General features: G+C 39.0%; 1 protein-coding gene and 1 long non-coding RNA gene across 3 annotated transcripts in view; one reads left to right on the forward strand and one right to left on the reverse strand.

Moving 5' to 3' along the window:
- The window catches only part of LOC135196245 (AP-4 complex subunit beta-1-like), an 88,626-nt gene extending 81,457 nt beyond the window's left edge, over positions 1-7,169 (reverse strand). The window contains exon 1 of one of the 2 annotated variants that reach the window (XM_064222926.1): positions 7,026-7,169. In XM_064222926.1, coding sequence (XP_064078996.1) covers positions 7,026-7,115 — 90 coding nt within the window. In that variant the 5' untranslated portion in view covers positions 7,116-7,169. Of the gene's footprint in view, positions 1-4,459; positions 4,654-7,025 lie in introns of those variants that run through there. The other variant, XM_064222927.1, reaches the window with a different exon arrangement.
- A 2,962-nt stretch (positions 7,170-10,131) lies between these two features.
- LOC135196031 (uncharacterized) overlaps positions 10,132-17,500 on the forward strand; it is an 11,402-nt gene continuing 4,033 nt past the window's right edge. The window contains exon 1 of the long non-coding RNA XR_010310289.1: positions 10,132-10,235. This is a non-coding gene — a long non-coding RNA (uncharacterized LOC135196031). The remainder of the gene's footprint in view (positions 10,236-17,500) is intronic.

The following is a 17,500-nucleotide window of genomic DNA, read 5'->3' on the forward strand; positions in this document are numbered from 1 at the left end:
GTTCGAAAGCTTACGACCTATCCAGCTGCCGCTAGTACCTTCCTATTGTAAAAGGACCGAAGGTTTGTATGCCGTGTCGGAACAAAAGGCGATTGTAAAAGCCTGGAGGAAAATCCCCTTCTATCTGTTCTATCGCTTCTTTGAGAACAAGCGCTTCCACTTCTGCGGCTAGCGCCAGAAATTTGTCTGAGCCCGGAGAGTATGCCTGGAATGGAATTGGCACAGGTGAGAGCGAGGGAGGTGAAACGAGAGGAATACGATAGCCGAACTTGAGTACTTGCACTACCCAGGCTTCAGCTCCTCTGTTTTCCCATTTCCTCCAAAACAGCGCCAGCCTGGCTCCCACCGGTGCATGAAGAACCGAGCTTTCATTTGGAAGGTTTGTTAACCTTGGCCGAGGCCTTAGACTGAGGTCGCAAATTCGACTTCGGCCGAAAGAAGCGCTTGGGTTTTCTCCCTCGAAAAGGCGCTTGGGCCAGAGGAGAAACCGAAGGAACAGTCTCCACAGGAGCTTTAGGTCTCTTAGTAGACTGTGCCAGTAAATCCGAAGTAGATTTCTTATCTAGCGCAGACGAAATTGACAACACTACATCGTCTGGAAAGAGGTTATCTTTCACAAAAGGAGACAAACAAGAGAGCACTTCTGTTGGGACGTAACCCTTTTAGAAGCAAAGGAGCACCAAAGTTGCCTTTTCTTAAGGGTACCAAAGGCGATGAGCGAAGCTAACTCATCACATCCATCCCTAATGGATTTTGTCCGCACAGGACAGAACACCAATCCAATCATCCGCTAACTCCTGAGAAAGAGAAGGGACAGTCTTCGATCTTGGCCGCTAAAGCGCCAATAGTCCAATCAAGGAAGCTAAAGACTTCCAAAAGTTTAAATTGATTCTTTACAACGTGGTCATCCAACTCAGGCGCTGTAAAGAAAACTTTCGCTGCGGCGAAAGCATCTTCTAGAGGAGTCGATTAAACTGGAGAAGTCTCCCTGGGAGGAGGCAGAAACTCCCAGAGAAGGAGCTTTCCCCAGTTACATAAAACCTATACCTCTTACGAAGCAACTTAGAGGGGGGAGGGTAATAAAAAGAGCCTTCCCTAAGTCTCTTTTCATAGACATCCATTTCTTTCTCCGTCTCTTTCAAACGAATGTCTAACCGCTTTAGATAGAACAAGTTTTGGGAGAGAGGGTTGTCTGAAGTTTTCCTCCTCCATCAAAAAAGTCGAAGTTGGGGAGAGGCGGGGCCGCTTTTCTCAAAATATCTGGATAAGATACCAGAAGAAATCTAAGGATAAAGCGTGAATAAACACGAGAGGTGATGTGAATCCTCCTCCTCTACTTCTTCTTTCATTCTCCGATACCGCCAGAAGAAGTAGACGGAACTACAACCGGATCTGAAGGTTTCGAACCACCCTTGGACTCATTCATCCAGTGGTTAACATCTCTAACTGCTTGCGCAAAGGCGCCAGAGACGAATCAAAAAAACGTTAACGTAGGCTTGGAAAGAGTCTAAATGTTCAGCAGGAGGCGGAAAAACTACTTGCGCCTCGCTCGAGCCGCCGAAATTCGAGGCGAAACAGGCGCATCAGGCGTAACAGACGAAAAAGCGCCTAAAGAAACACCCTTAGAACTGCTAGCTACAGCGCTAAAACCACAATCTCTACTAGTAGAGGAGCCGAAAAAGGCACAGATTGAGGCGACGAACAGAGCCGCTAACGGCCGCGGCGCAACCCTACTCTCAGGCTCCTTATACCGCTTGACTGGAGGAGGCGAAGAAATCGGCGCCTGAACGCCTCTTTAAGGGACGCGAAACGGGCGAATCTCGCCAAGAGCGCCGCGCGACCGGAGACGAATCGCTTGAATCATTCGAAAGGCGTCTGACCGCAACATTATTTCCAACGCTTAACCGAGCCCTGTTGAGGCGCAAAAGGCTCAACAAGAGAGGCGCCTGCCTGTGGGCAATCCGATCGACTCCCTTGGACTTCCGGTATGGTCTTCTCCCTGGGCGGGGGAGCTGGACAGTGACCTTTGTCTAGGAGACGTGTCAGGACAGACAGACGCACCCTCAACTACACTCTTACCTGAAGCCGCTTTCTCCAAAAAACGTCTTAACTGAATTACCAAGTTGCCAAAACCGTATTCGCTAGTACCGAAAAATTTCTGATCTAACCTCGATTCCAGACTGGCAATGGTGTCGGAAGAAACTACACGGGAAGCCGGAGAAGCGGGATTAGTAGGAGGAATAGGAGGTGTAGTTAAAGGAGACATAACAATTTGAGGAGAAACAGAAGGAACAGAAGCATCGCAAGACGAAGCGGAGCTAAGTCTACTTTCCCTAAGCGCTGCTTTTCTAATTCTGTCTTTAGCTAATTTCTCCGAGTATGAACTAAAAAACTTCCATTGAGAATCAGTCCAATCACTACACTCGTTTTTACATGTTCGATCTGCTGAACAAACCTGTCCCCTACACTTAACACATTTAGTGTGAGAATCATATTCTAACTTGGATAATCTAGTTTTACATCCTGAGATGCAAAACCTAACTCCCGACGGACTAGAATCCGACATGGCAACGCCTAAATAAAAAGCAAAATAACAACAACGCCAAAAAAGAGTATTCAATTCACCAATTCCGAAGATCAATTCCCACAAGAAAAAAAGCGAAAGCAAAAGTCATCCAACCGCACGACCACCGATGTTCACCGGACGCCGGCAGGAAAAGAATTGGATTCACCTGGGCAGTTGTACCTGGTTCTCCCGCGAGTGGAGGGAGATGACGTCATCACCACCAGTGTTGGCGACGCCGACGCGCTAAATTTGAATTTAGTATCCTGCCGCTCGTGGAAATCACGGCTCTATAATTGTTCGGTAAGACACTACAATAAAAATGCATTTTAAGGCGTCCGTTGTCGGTGCTGGGAATTTTAAAATAACCGTTATCATTAGTGGTGCTTTCACGGGAGTTCGTAGTGAGAAGTCGGATCTAGTCGCCTGAGATGTAGAAGAGAGCGGAGGTGGCGTATAGGAGTGATGGAACGATTAGGCCGATGTTAATAAAGTGTCTCCCAATAAAATGTATTCTTTAGGTTTTGAAGAAAAAAATGCATGCAGCATTGAAACCGTTTTTTTTTTTTTTTTTTTTTTTTTTTTTTCACCCCTCCCTATCCGTGGTATTCACTGGCCACCGATAAAAAACAAAACTAAAAGAGTAAGCCTAACTGAATCTCTCATCCGTCAAAGATAAGTTTGCTTATTCATTAGACTTATTCATTAGACAACTACCAAAGACTTCAAGTATAGATTTAAAAATATCTTCCTCTCCATCTAAAGTTTTCATCAGACACCAGTCATAAGCAATGTCGTGATGAGGCACTAGAATTCAAAGTTCACAAATGAATGCTGCTCAGCAACATTTACACTACTGTATTGTCTTGCTCTCATGTGGTGCTTCGAGGTGTTCCACCTCTAGGCCCATGTTCTATATTTTGCCGTTCTTTAAACAAATTTTATTCATCTATGTATGGTTCTTTCTGGTTTACTAAGCTTTCTTGATATCTCTCCAACAGGACTTGCACCGAATGCAGTGCAAATAATTCTCTCGCTCATCGAGGGATGTTTCTTAGACCGATAAATGACACATTGACATTAGATACCCGTGCACATAATATCAAAAACAATAGTGATGTCGCCTGGTTCACGCTGTTAATTTTTTTTCTTTTTGTTTATAAATTTGATAGCATTTTGTGAGATTCCAATGTTTTCTGTAAAATTTAACAAATGGAATAGCTATTCAACTACCTTGAACTTAATATTGAAATGATAATTTAAGGACTATGTTTATGCGATACTACTAGTGATAGGTGTCTCCTATCTATTTGTTAATGTATATCTATGGTTGTGATATGACGTTTTTTATCACTTCGTTTCGTTCACGTTAATTTTGCTATATGGAAAATAGTTTTACACAATAACATAACATAATGTTCTCAAGATATCAGTGACTGTTTTTAACGTCATTACATATGATTTCTTCCATCTTTGAAAAGAAAAATAGATAAATAAGGCATGAATCGTGCGTCAGGCAGGTGAACGAAAAATTATGAAACTCTGCCACGAGTTTTTTGGCCGACAGTACCAATGCCATTATTTCGTAATTTAGGAGAAAATACTTGTTTTCAGAGTACCCTAGAGGATGACGACGTGTGCTACCGACCGATCATTTACCCTAGGCCTAGGGTTGCATCAAATTTGTAAATGCCAATCAAACCTATCAGAAAAAAACGCAGTTCAGCATTTTAAGAATGAACGTTCCGGGTATTTAATTTAGTAGTAACCTATGACCTAGTCTATACCTAGCTAGGTATATACCTAGGTATACGTATACAGTACAACTTAGCCTAGTAGCAGCCTTGGCTACCTACGAAAGTCTAGTCTAAGCTTTGGATGGTTGGCCTAGTTTACCTTGGTCAGCAGTTCCTTTTTATCCGGACTAACTGTACTCATCTTGCTCTCCAACCATGAAATTCTGACGATATAAAACCGAAATGACAAATGTCAAAACAATATTTTAACTAGGTATACTACAACCACGTAACTTATCACAAATAAACAACGCAAAATTTCTACAAACAAACACTTCAGTTGTTATCTTTGTAACAGCACCCCTTAAGTTCAACATTTGCGTAACTCTTTTACAAAGATTTTTTAATTTCTTTCTGCACACGAGATTTATTTGAATTTCCCTTTCTTCTTATATTTCTTTAAATTTATTGTGTATAAAAGTAAAAATAGGCTCCATAGCTAATCACAACTCATCTAAAAACATTAAAAAAAGGGATATTTCCTAGATAGTGACCCCCAAGGGTTTTCTGGTGGTCGTTATCTAAAACTAATATTTCATGGGTCTTGGGGTCATTATCTTTATGATATTTACAGTCTTTTGCTCTTGTTTTTATCTTAATCCTCAAATTGCTTGCACGTACAGTAAGTTCCAAAACTGAAGCGACAAATTTCAGAGGATTTCGTTCGAAATTCACTAACTGGCAACTACATTCGTAGCTGAAACTTTTTTTCTACAGTGAAAGCTCTATCAAGCAAAATACAGCTAACATATGATGCACAAATATCAAATCTATGATATTTATAACAATCATAAGAAAAAATTACGGTAATAGTAATTATTCTCAATTATAGTAATTACCTCAAACTATAGAAACGAAACAATTTGAAATTCTCGTTCAACACAGGATTACCAATATTACCAATGTTTATCTCGAGCAATGTGGAACCAAATATTTAATATCGTAGTGCATTATCACTTATTTTAGCGAAGATTCATAAAACCATGGAAGTATCAATAGAATGTAATGGGAAAATCTCCGCGACATAAAACATAATCAACCATGAATGCACCTAGATTCAATAGAGAAGTTGGGTGTGGTTGGTAGTTCTGATTCTAGCTTCTAGGACCAGCCTAAAACACCATCTTCGAGAAAGGCTCTAACTGCTGCTGCTACCTTCAGGTGACTAGGCCTAGTTCCGGGCATTGCAAGGCTTACAATGCCGGGCCACTGTCTGTTATTTAGGCAAAGATAGAACCTTCAGGACCGACACCAGGACCTGTCCTTGCAACTAGGAAACAGACTCGCTATATAAAAAATAAGAAAGACGGTCGCAATCAGATTACCAGAACACCCGTAATATCTCCACCTGGTTAAGTAGGGAGACGACAGACACCCCCCCCCCCACCTCTACCTCTACCTCTACCCACAATACTACTCCACCTTTTTCACTTCAACCTTTACCTCAAATCTTCGAATCATATCCCAACCGTGAAATTTAAGACTGAATTTGTGTTAGTGGGCGTATCATAAAGGTGGGTACACACGTGAGAGCCGAACCTTGTATGTGTAACCGAGTTACGCATATACGGTTACAAGGTGTCAAAATGTAGAGGACGAACCGTGTGTACCCACACGTGCGAACCGAACCTTGTATTGTAACCGATTCTTGTAACAAAAACGCAAGTGTGGACGGTTCCTCGAACCCGAACCCCGAACCCGCGAGGTTCGAGGCTCGGTTCGCCCTCCGTCCCGCCAATTGTCGGTTTTTGGGCTCCGAATCAAAGGGAGGTCTCTTTGAACGTTACGCCATGTGTGGACGGGACCTGTATTACACGCGTAACAATAGAGGTTGCTGAACTTGTTAACGCCGACTATGAACAAGACCGTCCATAGTAGAGTCCCTTGTTTTGGTCAGTCAGTACATATATGTCTACCATGGCTGATTGAAGTGACGAAGAGGTCCTTCAATTTATTAGCTATTACAAAGAAAAGACTTTACTGTCGCCAGAAACTTCTTGGAATCTCATGTCAGCGAGTAATTCCCGACCACTGTATTCTACCCTTCTAGTATATAACCTTGATTGCCACCATCTTCTTTTATTTCGCTTCATCTTCGTTAAATAATGTGTATAAATATACGCGGCAGCTGCTACTTGCATGGTGGCCATCGTCGGTAAACAACCCGGACAGAGACAGACTGGTGATCGCAGTGGATTGAAATGAAGTTACGTGCTTAACGTGGTTACGGTTCGTCCTCTACATTTTGACACCTTGTAACCGTATATGCGTAACTCAGTTACACATACAAGGTTTGGCTCTCACGTGTGTACGTGAGACATATTTCTGTGCTGCAGTTAATTGTCATATTCAAGATAGAAAATGCCTGAGTTATCATTTTTTCTATTCCCCAAAGACAAGGAAAGACGAGTGTTTGTACCTGACCTTTTTGCTCACAACTCTTAACTAGAATGCAGACTGTATTTATATTGCAGTCGAAAGTCATCCAGAGAGAAAACTCAAATAGGTAATACCTGTTGCAGTGAACTTATTGCCGAGTTTATCTGCTTACCACAGTAAGTTCATCCAAAAAAGAACACTAGATGTACCCATGGCTTGCTACCTCATGATGCCATGTAAGTTTTATGTTCCAGTTCATAAATAAAACAATGAAACCAAGAAAATACCTCATGTCCAAGTGATGTAAGGGAAGGAGAGTCGGAAGTGAGTCGCCAGTCACTCGCGTCGGAGAGTCGGACTACCAGGGTCGATGTCATCACATCATGACGTCACATCGAACAGGCCTTCTATCTCGGTGTCTTGGTATTGTTCGTTACAAGATGCCGGTTCCCAACAGTCCAGCTACGGGTCAGAGAATACACGCGCATGCACATAAAAAGCTGTCGTAAACATAGCCTTGGAAAGTCGCATTACGGCAGCACGTGGCTACCGTAACCGTAGCCACAGCGATTATCGCTCATAATATTATGACTGTAGATCAAGCTTATATGAGATGGCGGTGTTGTCAAAATTTATTGCCTGTCAGCTTGACCCATGAGTAAAGAACGATAATAATTATATTCTGTTTTTTCCATCTGTCCACCCGCCTGTGGTGTTTGCATATGGTAACATTGCTTCCAGGGCTTTAGATAGTTACACTATGTGTAATTTTGAGGTAAACAAAAGGATATCTGGGCGTACATTTGCAAATGAAAAGTGATTTAATAATTTACTGTATGCGAATTACACCGTTAATATTCGAAATAGGGTTATTATTAATGTTGAATGTAAGCTGAATGTAACTATCTAAAGCCCGGGATGCAGTGTTACCATACGCAAACACCACATGCTGGTGGACAGATGGTAAAAAACCGAGTATGGTGCTGCCTCCAGAGAGTAAAACTAAATTTGCGGTGGTAAGAATGGTAAGAAAGGCATATAACATCTTCATATTGGTCAAGTTTATTGTTCAAGTGTATAAAAACTACAGCAGACAATAAATATTTTTATTTCTACATATAGTACACATTGTCCTCCGTAAATGCTGCAAAGATCATTTACCAATCTTTAAAGATTGCTGAAAAAATTGGTTGTCAATGCAGCATAATCACAATGTTGTAATGTCACCATAGCTGCAAAAATTTATGGCTTAACTGTAGAAGAATTATACTAGCAAAATTAAATATTTTTACTTCTGCATACAGTAGATACTGTATTTAGTAAATGGTGCATAAATCATTTGACAGTCTTGAACTGCCGAGAAAACACGTTTTGACGACTACTACTGGGTTTCCCATTAGATTGTAGGAGTTGCGTCATTGTTTACATAATAATCACATAGCGAAGACGGCAGGCAGCGCACATCACAAACTGATTTGGCTATCACAGACTATCCAATTTCTCAATCTAGATCTATGGCCACAACAACACTCAGTAACCATTGTAATGTCTAGACAAAATAACCAAAACAGAGAGTTTATAGAGTACAGTAGGCTATACTCTTTGATCAAAGGAACAAGAGAATAACCATAAACATAGCTCATAATTTCGTTAGTGTGATAATATATAACTGAAAACGTATCACGGAGTCATGATACAAATATCATTAAGCAGATATTCAATAACTCCAGAGAGCTGATACTGCTGAATGTATTTCTAACACTGCAATATATATTACATTGCTGTTATAAAACTATTATTTCATTTTGGCACTAATTTTAGCTATAGTTATGACTGAATAAATTTGATTATTCATCAGAGCAGGTAATATTGATTTTTTGTTATACCTATAGTTATTCCCCACAAAGTTACTGTACCATCAGGAGAGTGTTTTTTCAAACAGGTCTGCCCAGCATCATAACAAAAGGACTCAAATTTTCTTATGTACATTAAAAGTAAATGTAAATCATTACTACTCAATGACAAAATAGTGATACTGATGGTGGATGAAACTCACGTACTTAATACCACATTTTCATTATAAAGACAAAAATATTGTTAGTTCAGCCTTTGGCTATAGTGAAGCTGCAACAGGTGCATTTTACTTTATGTTGAACAGGTAAAGTTAAGTTGCACAAATTCCCAATTAAAGCATAAAAGCTGATGTTCTGCACTGCACACTTAGAAAAAATAATTTTTTTCAGTGTTTTCCCAGCATTCCACAGCTGTCTAAAGTGTATCCTCACCCATTTCAGAGTAAAAAATGTCCTTTTTCGTGTGTTTCAGTAAAATTGTTAAAATATATCAGGAATAATTGGCTTGGCCAGAAAGTTATAAATAAAACAATGAAGTTACCTCAGTTTGATGTCAATAATTTGGAAAACGAAATTCATTATGCACCATTCAGCCTTTGAAAAACTTCATGATATAGATGTTTACTCAATGAACATTCATATAAACTATCATTAAAAGCATTATCTCCATACACCTTCGAGAAACAAAATGTTCATTTAGTTTTACAAATATCCAATGAATATATCGTTCAAGCTTTACTAACTATTGGAAAAAATCACTCCCTATTTATTCAGGATGCAAATGTAAAATTTTTTACATTTGGTCGACAATCATGAATTTAAATGTTTAAATGTCAAAAGGTAAATAATAGATAAGCTGCCCAATAAGTAATGAAGGTTATAGTAAAGAAAAACAGAAATTAACAATATGGGTGTCTACTAACGTTTCATTGAGTATAATTGTTGTTCAAGAAAATAACTATTGTAGCCAAAGAGAAAGTTAGAAAATTTAAATACCAAATAATGACTGTATGTAAGAGTGAATTATTTCATTCACATATAGTAGAAAGAACCATTTTTTTTGTGATGTAAACCTATGCACTGCTGTTTATTCTTTGGTAGACTGTATTGTAACTAAACAAATTGTTTTGGTTCAGCATTTTATATTAATCTTATAACTTGTGTTTCGGGTAAGTATTATTTGGTGTACACTAATTAGTGTAGACGAGAAAATAAGTAAATCAATAACTGGCAGACCAAAAATGATAGATTTTGGCGAGGGTTTGTTTATATTTCTTTTGTCTGGCAGCGTAGTCAGTGCTAGCAGCTCGGACTACCCGTGATTACGTCACAAAACATCAAACAGGCCTTCTTTCTCAGTGGACTCTTGACAATACTGGTGAAACAATTGTCTATGTCCGATGAAACGGTCGTCGGCCATTAGAGACATTCTTTGTTATTTATAAAAAAAATAATGAAAATAGTCATAATTACAAAATAATTCATATTGTTAGAAAATGTATTTAAGGCTTTCGTCGAATAACAACCTTCACTCTTCATCATCCAGTTTTGAGGGCCGTGACGCCCGGCCGTCCTCTTGATGGCGGTGTTGCATCCGCGTCCCTTTCTTGCTGTTTCAATAAAATCTTCCCCTGCATTGCAAGCGTAAGTAATATTCTGTTTATCAACTACAGATACCCTGGGTATAATATTAACGATTAGTGTGGCGGGTGACAGGTCTAGAATATCGCTAATAGCTAACCTGATCCAGTGCTTTCCTTCTACAATATGTAGTAGCCTACATCTTCCTTACCATCTCCACAAAATTTGAAAGAAAGAAAGAAAGCAACAGCCTCCTTAGTGAGACAGTTTTCCTGAATCTGGTAGTTTAGGACAAATGATAGTAGCCTACTTGTAATTCGAATGCACTCAGTCTTGTCATGCTTGCAGATGCACGAAACATTTTGCTTTATTTATTTTTTTTTATGATTTTTTAAAATTTTGATGAAATTTTTTCAGTAAAAACAATTATTGTTGCTGAACTCCGATAGCGCTTGTTACGATTGTCGTATCATTGATGCCGTTCGCCCTCAAGATACTTAGTGTTGTAGTTTTCCAATGTCCAAAAGATGATACATTGTTGTTTCGCTTAGTTACAAATGTTGACCGATTTCTCATTTCATCCAGTTATGGTGATGATTGCCACGTCAAGTTCTCGTGATGACAGTAACTGTACTTTCAAAGCTAGGCCGTTTTACCATCCAGAAAAATTTCAACGTATTACTAAGAACCCCGTAGACGACATTAAACGGGAAGCCAATAGGATCATAGGATCTACCTACCTATTAATATTATTATTATTATTATTATTATTATTATTATTATTATTATTATTATTATTATTATTTTACGGAATTAGGGCCTCCGAAGTTGGGGGCCCCTTGATGTTAAGGGCCCTGATGCCCGAGCCCCACGTGCCTCATTGCTAATATGGTACCGGTAGCTTTGAGGTGGACATTTACTTGTGTCGAGTGCAATGATACACGGATTGTTATGAAAACGATGGTGATCCGGAACAGTAAAGAGTGTGAATTAGTGTGGTGGTCTGTAACCTCAGGATCCCGTATGGTGGTGATTGGAAAAAGGTTTATATGTAGAAATTTATGAACTTTGATTAAGTGTTGATACTTCGAGTACTTTGGCGTTTATTTTTATTTTTTATTGTTATCAAGCCTCTTTCTTTATTATAAGCCCCCACCCACCTCCATTTTAAGTCTCATTGGTTTATGTTATGATATATATATTTTTGCTTAATCTTTCTGTAATTTCAGGTTTTGTAGATATATGTTTTATTTGGTATTATTAATACTTATTTGATTACTTAACGTGTAAAGTAAAAACTTAGAGTATATATCTATATATTCTCAAGGAGAATATTAATTATATATTTTTTCAAGAAGCTTATTATATATATATATATATATATATATATATATATATATATATATATATATATATATATATTCTTAAAATTCTCGGGGTATGGAGGTGTCAGTATGTGATTCTTTTTTATTAAGTATTATTATGAAATTTAGCTTTAATTTAATTTATTAAACCTAGTAATGTAAGTTCCACTTGCCGTTTGACTAACTCTCGAGTATAACAACTGTTTGCTTGTTATTAACGCTTGTTTGTTATTAGGGAGTTTGTGTGTGTGTGGTCCCTCCCCTGGACCTTTTCCTATTCGGAATACTTTGCCTCGCTTCTTGAATGAAGAATATTATCGTGATTTGCTTCTTGGTGGTTGTAGCCTACACGGCTGGATTACCGCTGTCTTCAAAACGAGATTTTACCGGATTACCTCTGTCTTCAAAACGAGATTTTACTGGATTACCGCTGTCTTCAAAACGAGATTTTACTGGATTACCTCTGTCTTCAAAGTTCAAAGATCGCTCTAGATGAGCCATCCGGAGGTCCTTTGGAATTCAGATATAAAGCTATCCCATGGTAAGTTTGGATTGTTATTGATCACGTCTGCGGATTTGTTGTGGCTGCTCCGGGGCTCGAGTTCGTTACCCACCATTTGCTTCAGACGTCATGGGCGCCAGCAGCATATTACCCAAGGGTGCCAAATTATATATATATCTATATATATATATATATATATATATATATATATATATATATATATACATTGTGTGTGTGTGTGTAGAATCTACTGGTCACTTTTTTTGCCAGATACTTATGCCACTGTAATAGCCACAATGCCCTCATAACTTTTTGAATGTTTTTTTTTTTTTTTTTTATTTATATAAGCTTGTCACTACAAAACCTGAAGATCCAAGTTCAAAGAAATTTCTGAAGAAATTATGATGTCCGGTACCGGGAAACGAACCCAGGTCCCACAATCTCAAAGAGGTCACGTTGCCGACCTGACCATGAGAAGGTCGGCAACGTGACCTCTATGTGATTATGGGACCTGGGTTCGTTTGCTGGTACCGGACATCACTATTTCTTCAAAAAATTTCTCTGAACTTAGATCTTCAGGTTTTGTAGTGACAAGCATGTCCAAAAAAAGAGCAAGGAATTCAAGAAGTTAAGAGGGCATTGTGGCTATTACAACGCACGTGCGCGTGCAAACACACTGCATATATATGTAACTGGGGGAATTCTTCCCCCCATTATTCATAAGGTAAGCGTGACACGAAACGGGAGGCAAACCACACACAACATTACACACACAGCCTCTCTCTCTCTCGGCAATCCCTCTCTCTCTCTCTCTCCAAGGAATCTCTCTCTCTCTCCACCTCTTTCTCTCCATTCTAACAGGTAATGAAAATGAGAGAGTTGCGTCATAACATTAACGTTTATTAACAACTAATAAATAAATCAATCAACCAAGTAATCCAGTCTTACAGACTAACTCAAAAACAGTACAATGTCAAGTCACCAAAAAAAGTCTACTCCCCTCTGGGAATTCTTTGTTCCCCCGGCATTCCAGATCCGTCCAGACAACCGGACACTAAACACTATTAATAAAAAACTCCCGGTGAATGCCACGGCATCTTGCCTGTGACTTGAAGCCCTCTATCAAAATCCCTCCCATAGGCTTGGGTATGACACTTTAAACAGCAAGAGGCGCACACGCACATATGAACACACAGCTCGCTAGCGCCTCACGGTTCTAGCTGCATCCAGTTTCACAAAGGCACTTTGAGAAGAGTTCATAAAACTGTCGTGCATTGACTTGTCGAACTAATCATTTTTATCTCACGCCATCCCCAGAAACTCATTGATCAGCTACTCTCAGGTCGTCACCTCTACACTGTTCTCCACATTCCACAGGTCACAGGGAACACATGGACAATATATTATTAATCAAAAACCCTAGGCCTTACAGATAGCTTGGCCACCTTATATGCTAGCCCCCGCCTAGCAAAATTGCTTATAACACAAAACACTGGCCGGCTTAAAATAAAATATACGAAATAACTGCACGTCTCTGGCATTAAAAATAAAGTCTTCTCACGCTTTATCTCCCAATAACACAAGACGGCATTTTCTCTCATATTTTCTGCATAGGATTCTTGAATATCCCTCTTCGCTTGTCTGCAAGTAGCTGCACCTGTAGCAGACTGTAGCAGCTGTAGGAAGACGGAATGCCTCCCTCATTGTAGAAGACTTCTCACGGCTTCTGCAGATCCCCAAAAGACACGCTGTAGAACTCTCGCGATCACCCACGCGGAAATTCTTGTAATCACCCTGGACAACATGGCAGCAGTACTCTCTGCAGAAATGTGCTGAGCCAGTAAAATTGTGGCCGCTCTGTGTCTCTAAGCCAGATATGCTTATCTAAGTACAGTTCACATGCATAGAAAAATACACCCCTATGTTTTGAACAAAGACGGATACATACGTCTACTATAAACACGTGCAAATAAAGAAAACACGTCACTATGGGGCAAAGACAAGAAAAATTGTTGACCTCTTGAACCAATCCCATAACCCTGAAACATTTAAACAAAAAACCCTCAAAACAATAGTTTTAACACTCACCACTCCTAAATGGGAATAAAAAGAACTCGAAATTCTCGTAAAACACGTAAATCTCGTCGGCACAATACAAATGCGATCGGTGAAAACGCACCTAGCAACCGTCACTCATGAACTAGACTGAGTTGCTTGTCTCACGGCTCACGCCCTGAGGAATCTCGGTACGAGCAAATTTGATGACCCTAATAGAAATTTTCTTTCCTCATCCCCCCATCCCACGGATGGATATTTTCTCTACCCCTTTTCACTTAGCAACCGAGATCTAACAATTTAACAATTTTCCACAATCCCACAAAGCTTTGTCGTTCGAAAACTATCGCTAAGCCATAACCCCTTTTATTTTCTAACTGGCCACCCATCTCTGCATTGGCATTCCTAGGCATAGAAAAGAAAGAACACTTTTATATCCCCTCTTAACCACCTGCCACCACTGTAACTGGGGGGAATTCTTCCCCCCATTATTCATAAGGTAAGCGTGACACGAAACGGGAGGCAAACCACACACAACATTACACACACAGCCTCTCTCTCTCTCTCTCTCGGCAATCCCTCTCTCTCTCTCTCTCCAAGGAATCTCTCTCTCTCTCCACCTCTTTCTCTCCATTCTAACAGGTAATGAAAATGAGAGAGTTGCGTCATAACATTAACGTTTATTAACAACTAATAAATAAATCAATCAACCAAGTAATCCAGTCTTACAGACTAACTCAAAAACAGTACAATGTCAAGTCACCAAAAAAAGTCTACACCCCTCTGGGAATTCTTTGTTCCCCCGGCATTCCAGATCCGTCCAGACAACCGGACACTAAACACTATTAATAAAAAACTCCCGGTGAATGCCACGGCATCTTGCCTGTGACTTGAAGCCCTCTATCAAAATCCCTCCCATAGGCTTGGGTATGACACTTTTAACAGCAAGAGGCGCACACGCACATATGAACACACAGCTCGCTAGCGCCTCACGGTTCTAGCTGCATCCAGTTTCACAAAGGCACTTTGAGAAGAGTTCATAAAACTGTCGTGCATTGACTTGTCGAACTAATCATTTTTATCTCACGCCATCCCCAGAAACTCATTGATCAGCTACTCTCAGGTCGTCACCTCTACACTGTTCTCCACATTCCACAGGTCACAGGGAACACATGGTCAATTATAGTTATTAATCAAAAACCCTAGGCCTTAACTATATATATATATATATATATATATATATATATATATATATATCTATATCACCTATATACATATGTGAGGTTGTAGTCCACAGGGGAAAAGAAAAGCTGAGATAACTCGATAAGGGCAGTGGATGGCCGAAACTGTAGAGCTAAAAGGAGTTTCAGCTTTTCTTTTCCCCTTTGGATTACAACCTCATATATCTGTCTTCGTGAACAAGGAAGACTAAAACCTCATATATATATATATATATATATATATATATATATATATATATATATAACTATATATATATATATATATATGTGTATATATATATATATATGTATATATGTATATCTATATATGCAGTGGAATTGCAATGCCAATAATTGAACTGAAGGAAGATGCAATAAAAAATGATGAAGAAAATTATATTGACTTTTTTTTTCAGTAGTTCCATACAGTACTGTTCAACAGAAATCAAACATTTCTTGAAGGAATAACGCAGGTACATACTGCATACAAATATTATACAATATTATAAGGATACCCTTAATATACTTAATTGAAAGAGTGTACTGTAGAATGGAAGGAAAAAAAAGTGATTTAGTTAAATGTAATAAATGTAAAATTATTATGATATACGTGTATATATGTATATTAATTTTTTTCCAGGATTTTAAGGGGGGCAAGTGCCCCCTTGCCCTACGTGCGGGCGCCCATGCCAGACGTGGAGGATACCCTTATTCTTCAAGGAGAATATTGATGGTACATTTTTCAAGCAGCTCATAAATGACAAGTTTATTTATAGGAAATTTAGCGCGTATTCTTTTAGGTTATTCTCCCTTTGCGATTTCGTCCTCTTTTTCTGGACCCCGTGATTTTGGTTTTGAGTGTTTGTTTGCTGTCTTAATTAAGTGTAGGTGTATTTTGAGTTACTATCATTAAGAGTGAAAGTGACTCTTTTGTTATTGTATTGAAACAGGTTCAGGTATAATTTCTATCGGTTTTATTTTTGTATTCAATTTATAGTTTTCCGTAGTGCTTATTTACTCTCCCTTGATTTCAGCCTTTGACTCTCTATTATTGGTTTACTATATAATTCCACCCTATTGGGACTTCATATTTGATATCCAACGGATACGTTAGGAAGAAAACAAGAGTATTTTGGTAATGGTCGAACGAGCCGTTACAGTATGTATAAAGGTTTTGTAAAATGTTTAAGAATAAGAAAACGACTGCATAACTCGCAAAATTATACGGTTGACTAACCACCTAATCTGTCACGTTCTTTATAATAATTGCTCTCTTATTTTTTTTCGTAAGAGAACACTATCCACTTATATCTAGTAAATGTGTATTTTTTTTTTTTTTTTTTTTTTTTTTTTTTTTTTTTTTGCTCTTATATTCCGTCATGCATTCCACTGACTTAGCCTTAATTCGTGTGGATTTCTTTCCCCGTCATCAAGAGGAACAAACAAAAAAGTAACGAAAGCCACAAGAAACCATCGTGATCTTTGTTGACAAGAATGACGCATCGATTCCGAAGCTCTTGGAAGAGTCTTGTCGTTCGAGTCAACCAGAAGATGGTCGACCTTTCGGACTGTCACTCACGGAGGGAAATCTTCAGATCATTCGTATCCGAAATCAGAAATGAGTTTCTCCATTGCCAATCATCCAGTGTTTGGGTCTGAGTTTTCCCTCCCTTCGTTAAATATTTACACAAAATTTCCCCCAGATACACATCACGGTGTAGCTGAATTTGTTGAGAATGTAAAGGGTTTCTTTGTTTTCTGTTCGCTTATGAAAACTGAGATTGCGGGGCGCTCATGCTGCTGCTGTTGCCTGTAAACCTTCCGGCGCTATTACTTTTGGCAAAAATAATGTGGAAAACTGCCCATTGAAAGAATCCATGGCGAAGCAAGTCATTTTGCGAAGATAATTACTTAGCTGTGATCTACGTTAGTATATTATGTAGGTTCTGCTCGGTGAAAAAGAAGCTCGAGCAAATTCATTAGTAACATAATCATGATGAAGCGTTAGTATCCCTTTACAGTGTTGGTAAAATGACTCTGGCAATATTAAAGAAAAACAAAGAATATTCAGTCTCGGAAATGCTATAAAATCTGCAACTATTTTGTTAGAATCAATTCGCATTAAGGTCACGCTAAGTCATCTTGAGATATTCCTTTTAGTACTAGATAACTAGAAGCTACCGCTGA

The sequence above is a fragment of the Macrobrachium nipponense genome, chromosome 17 (genome assembly GCF_015104395.2).
Source record: "Macrobrachium nipponense isolate FS-2020 chromosome 17, ASM1510439v2, whole genome shotgun sequence".
NCBI lineage: Eukaryota > Metazoa > Arthropoda > Malacostraca > Decapoda > Palaemonidae > Macrobrachium > Macrobrachium nipponense.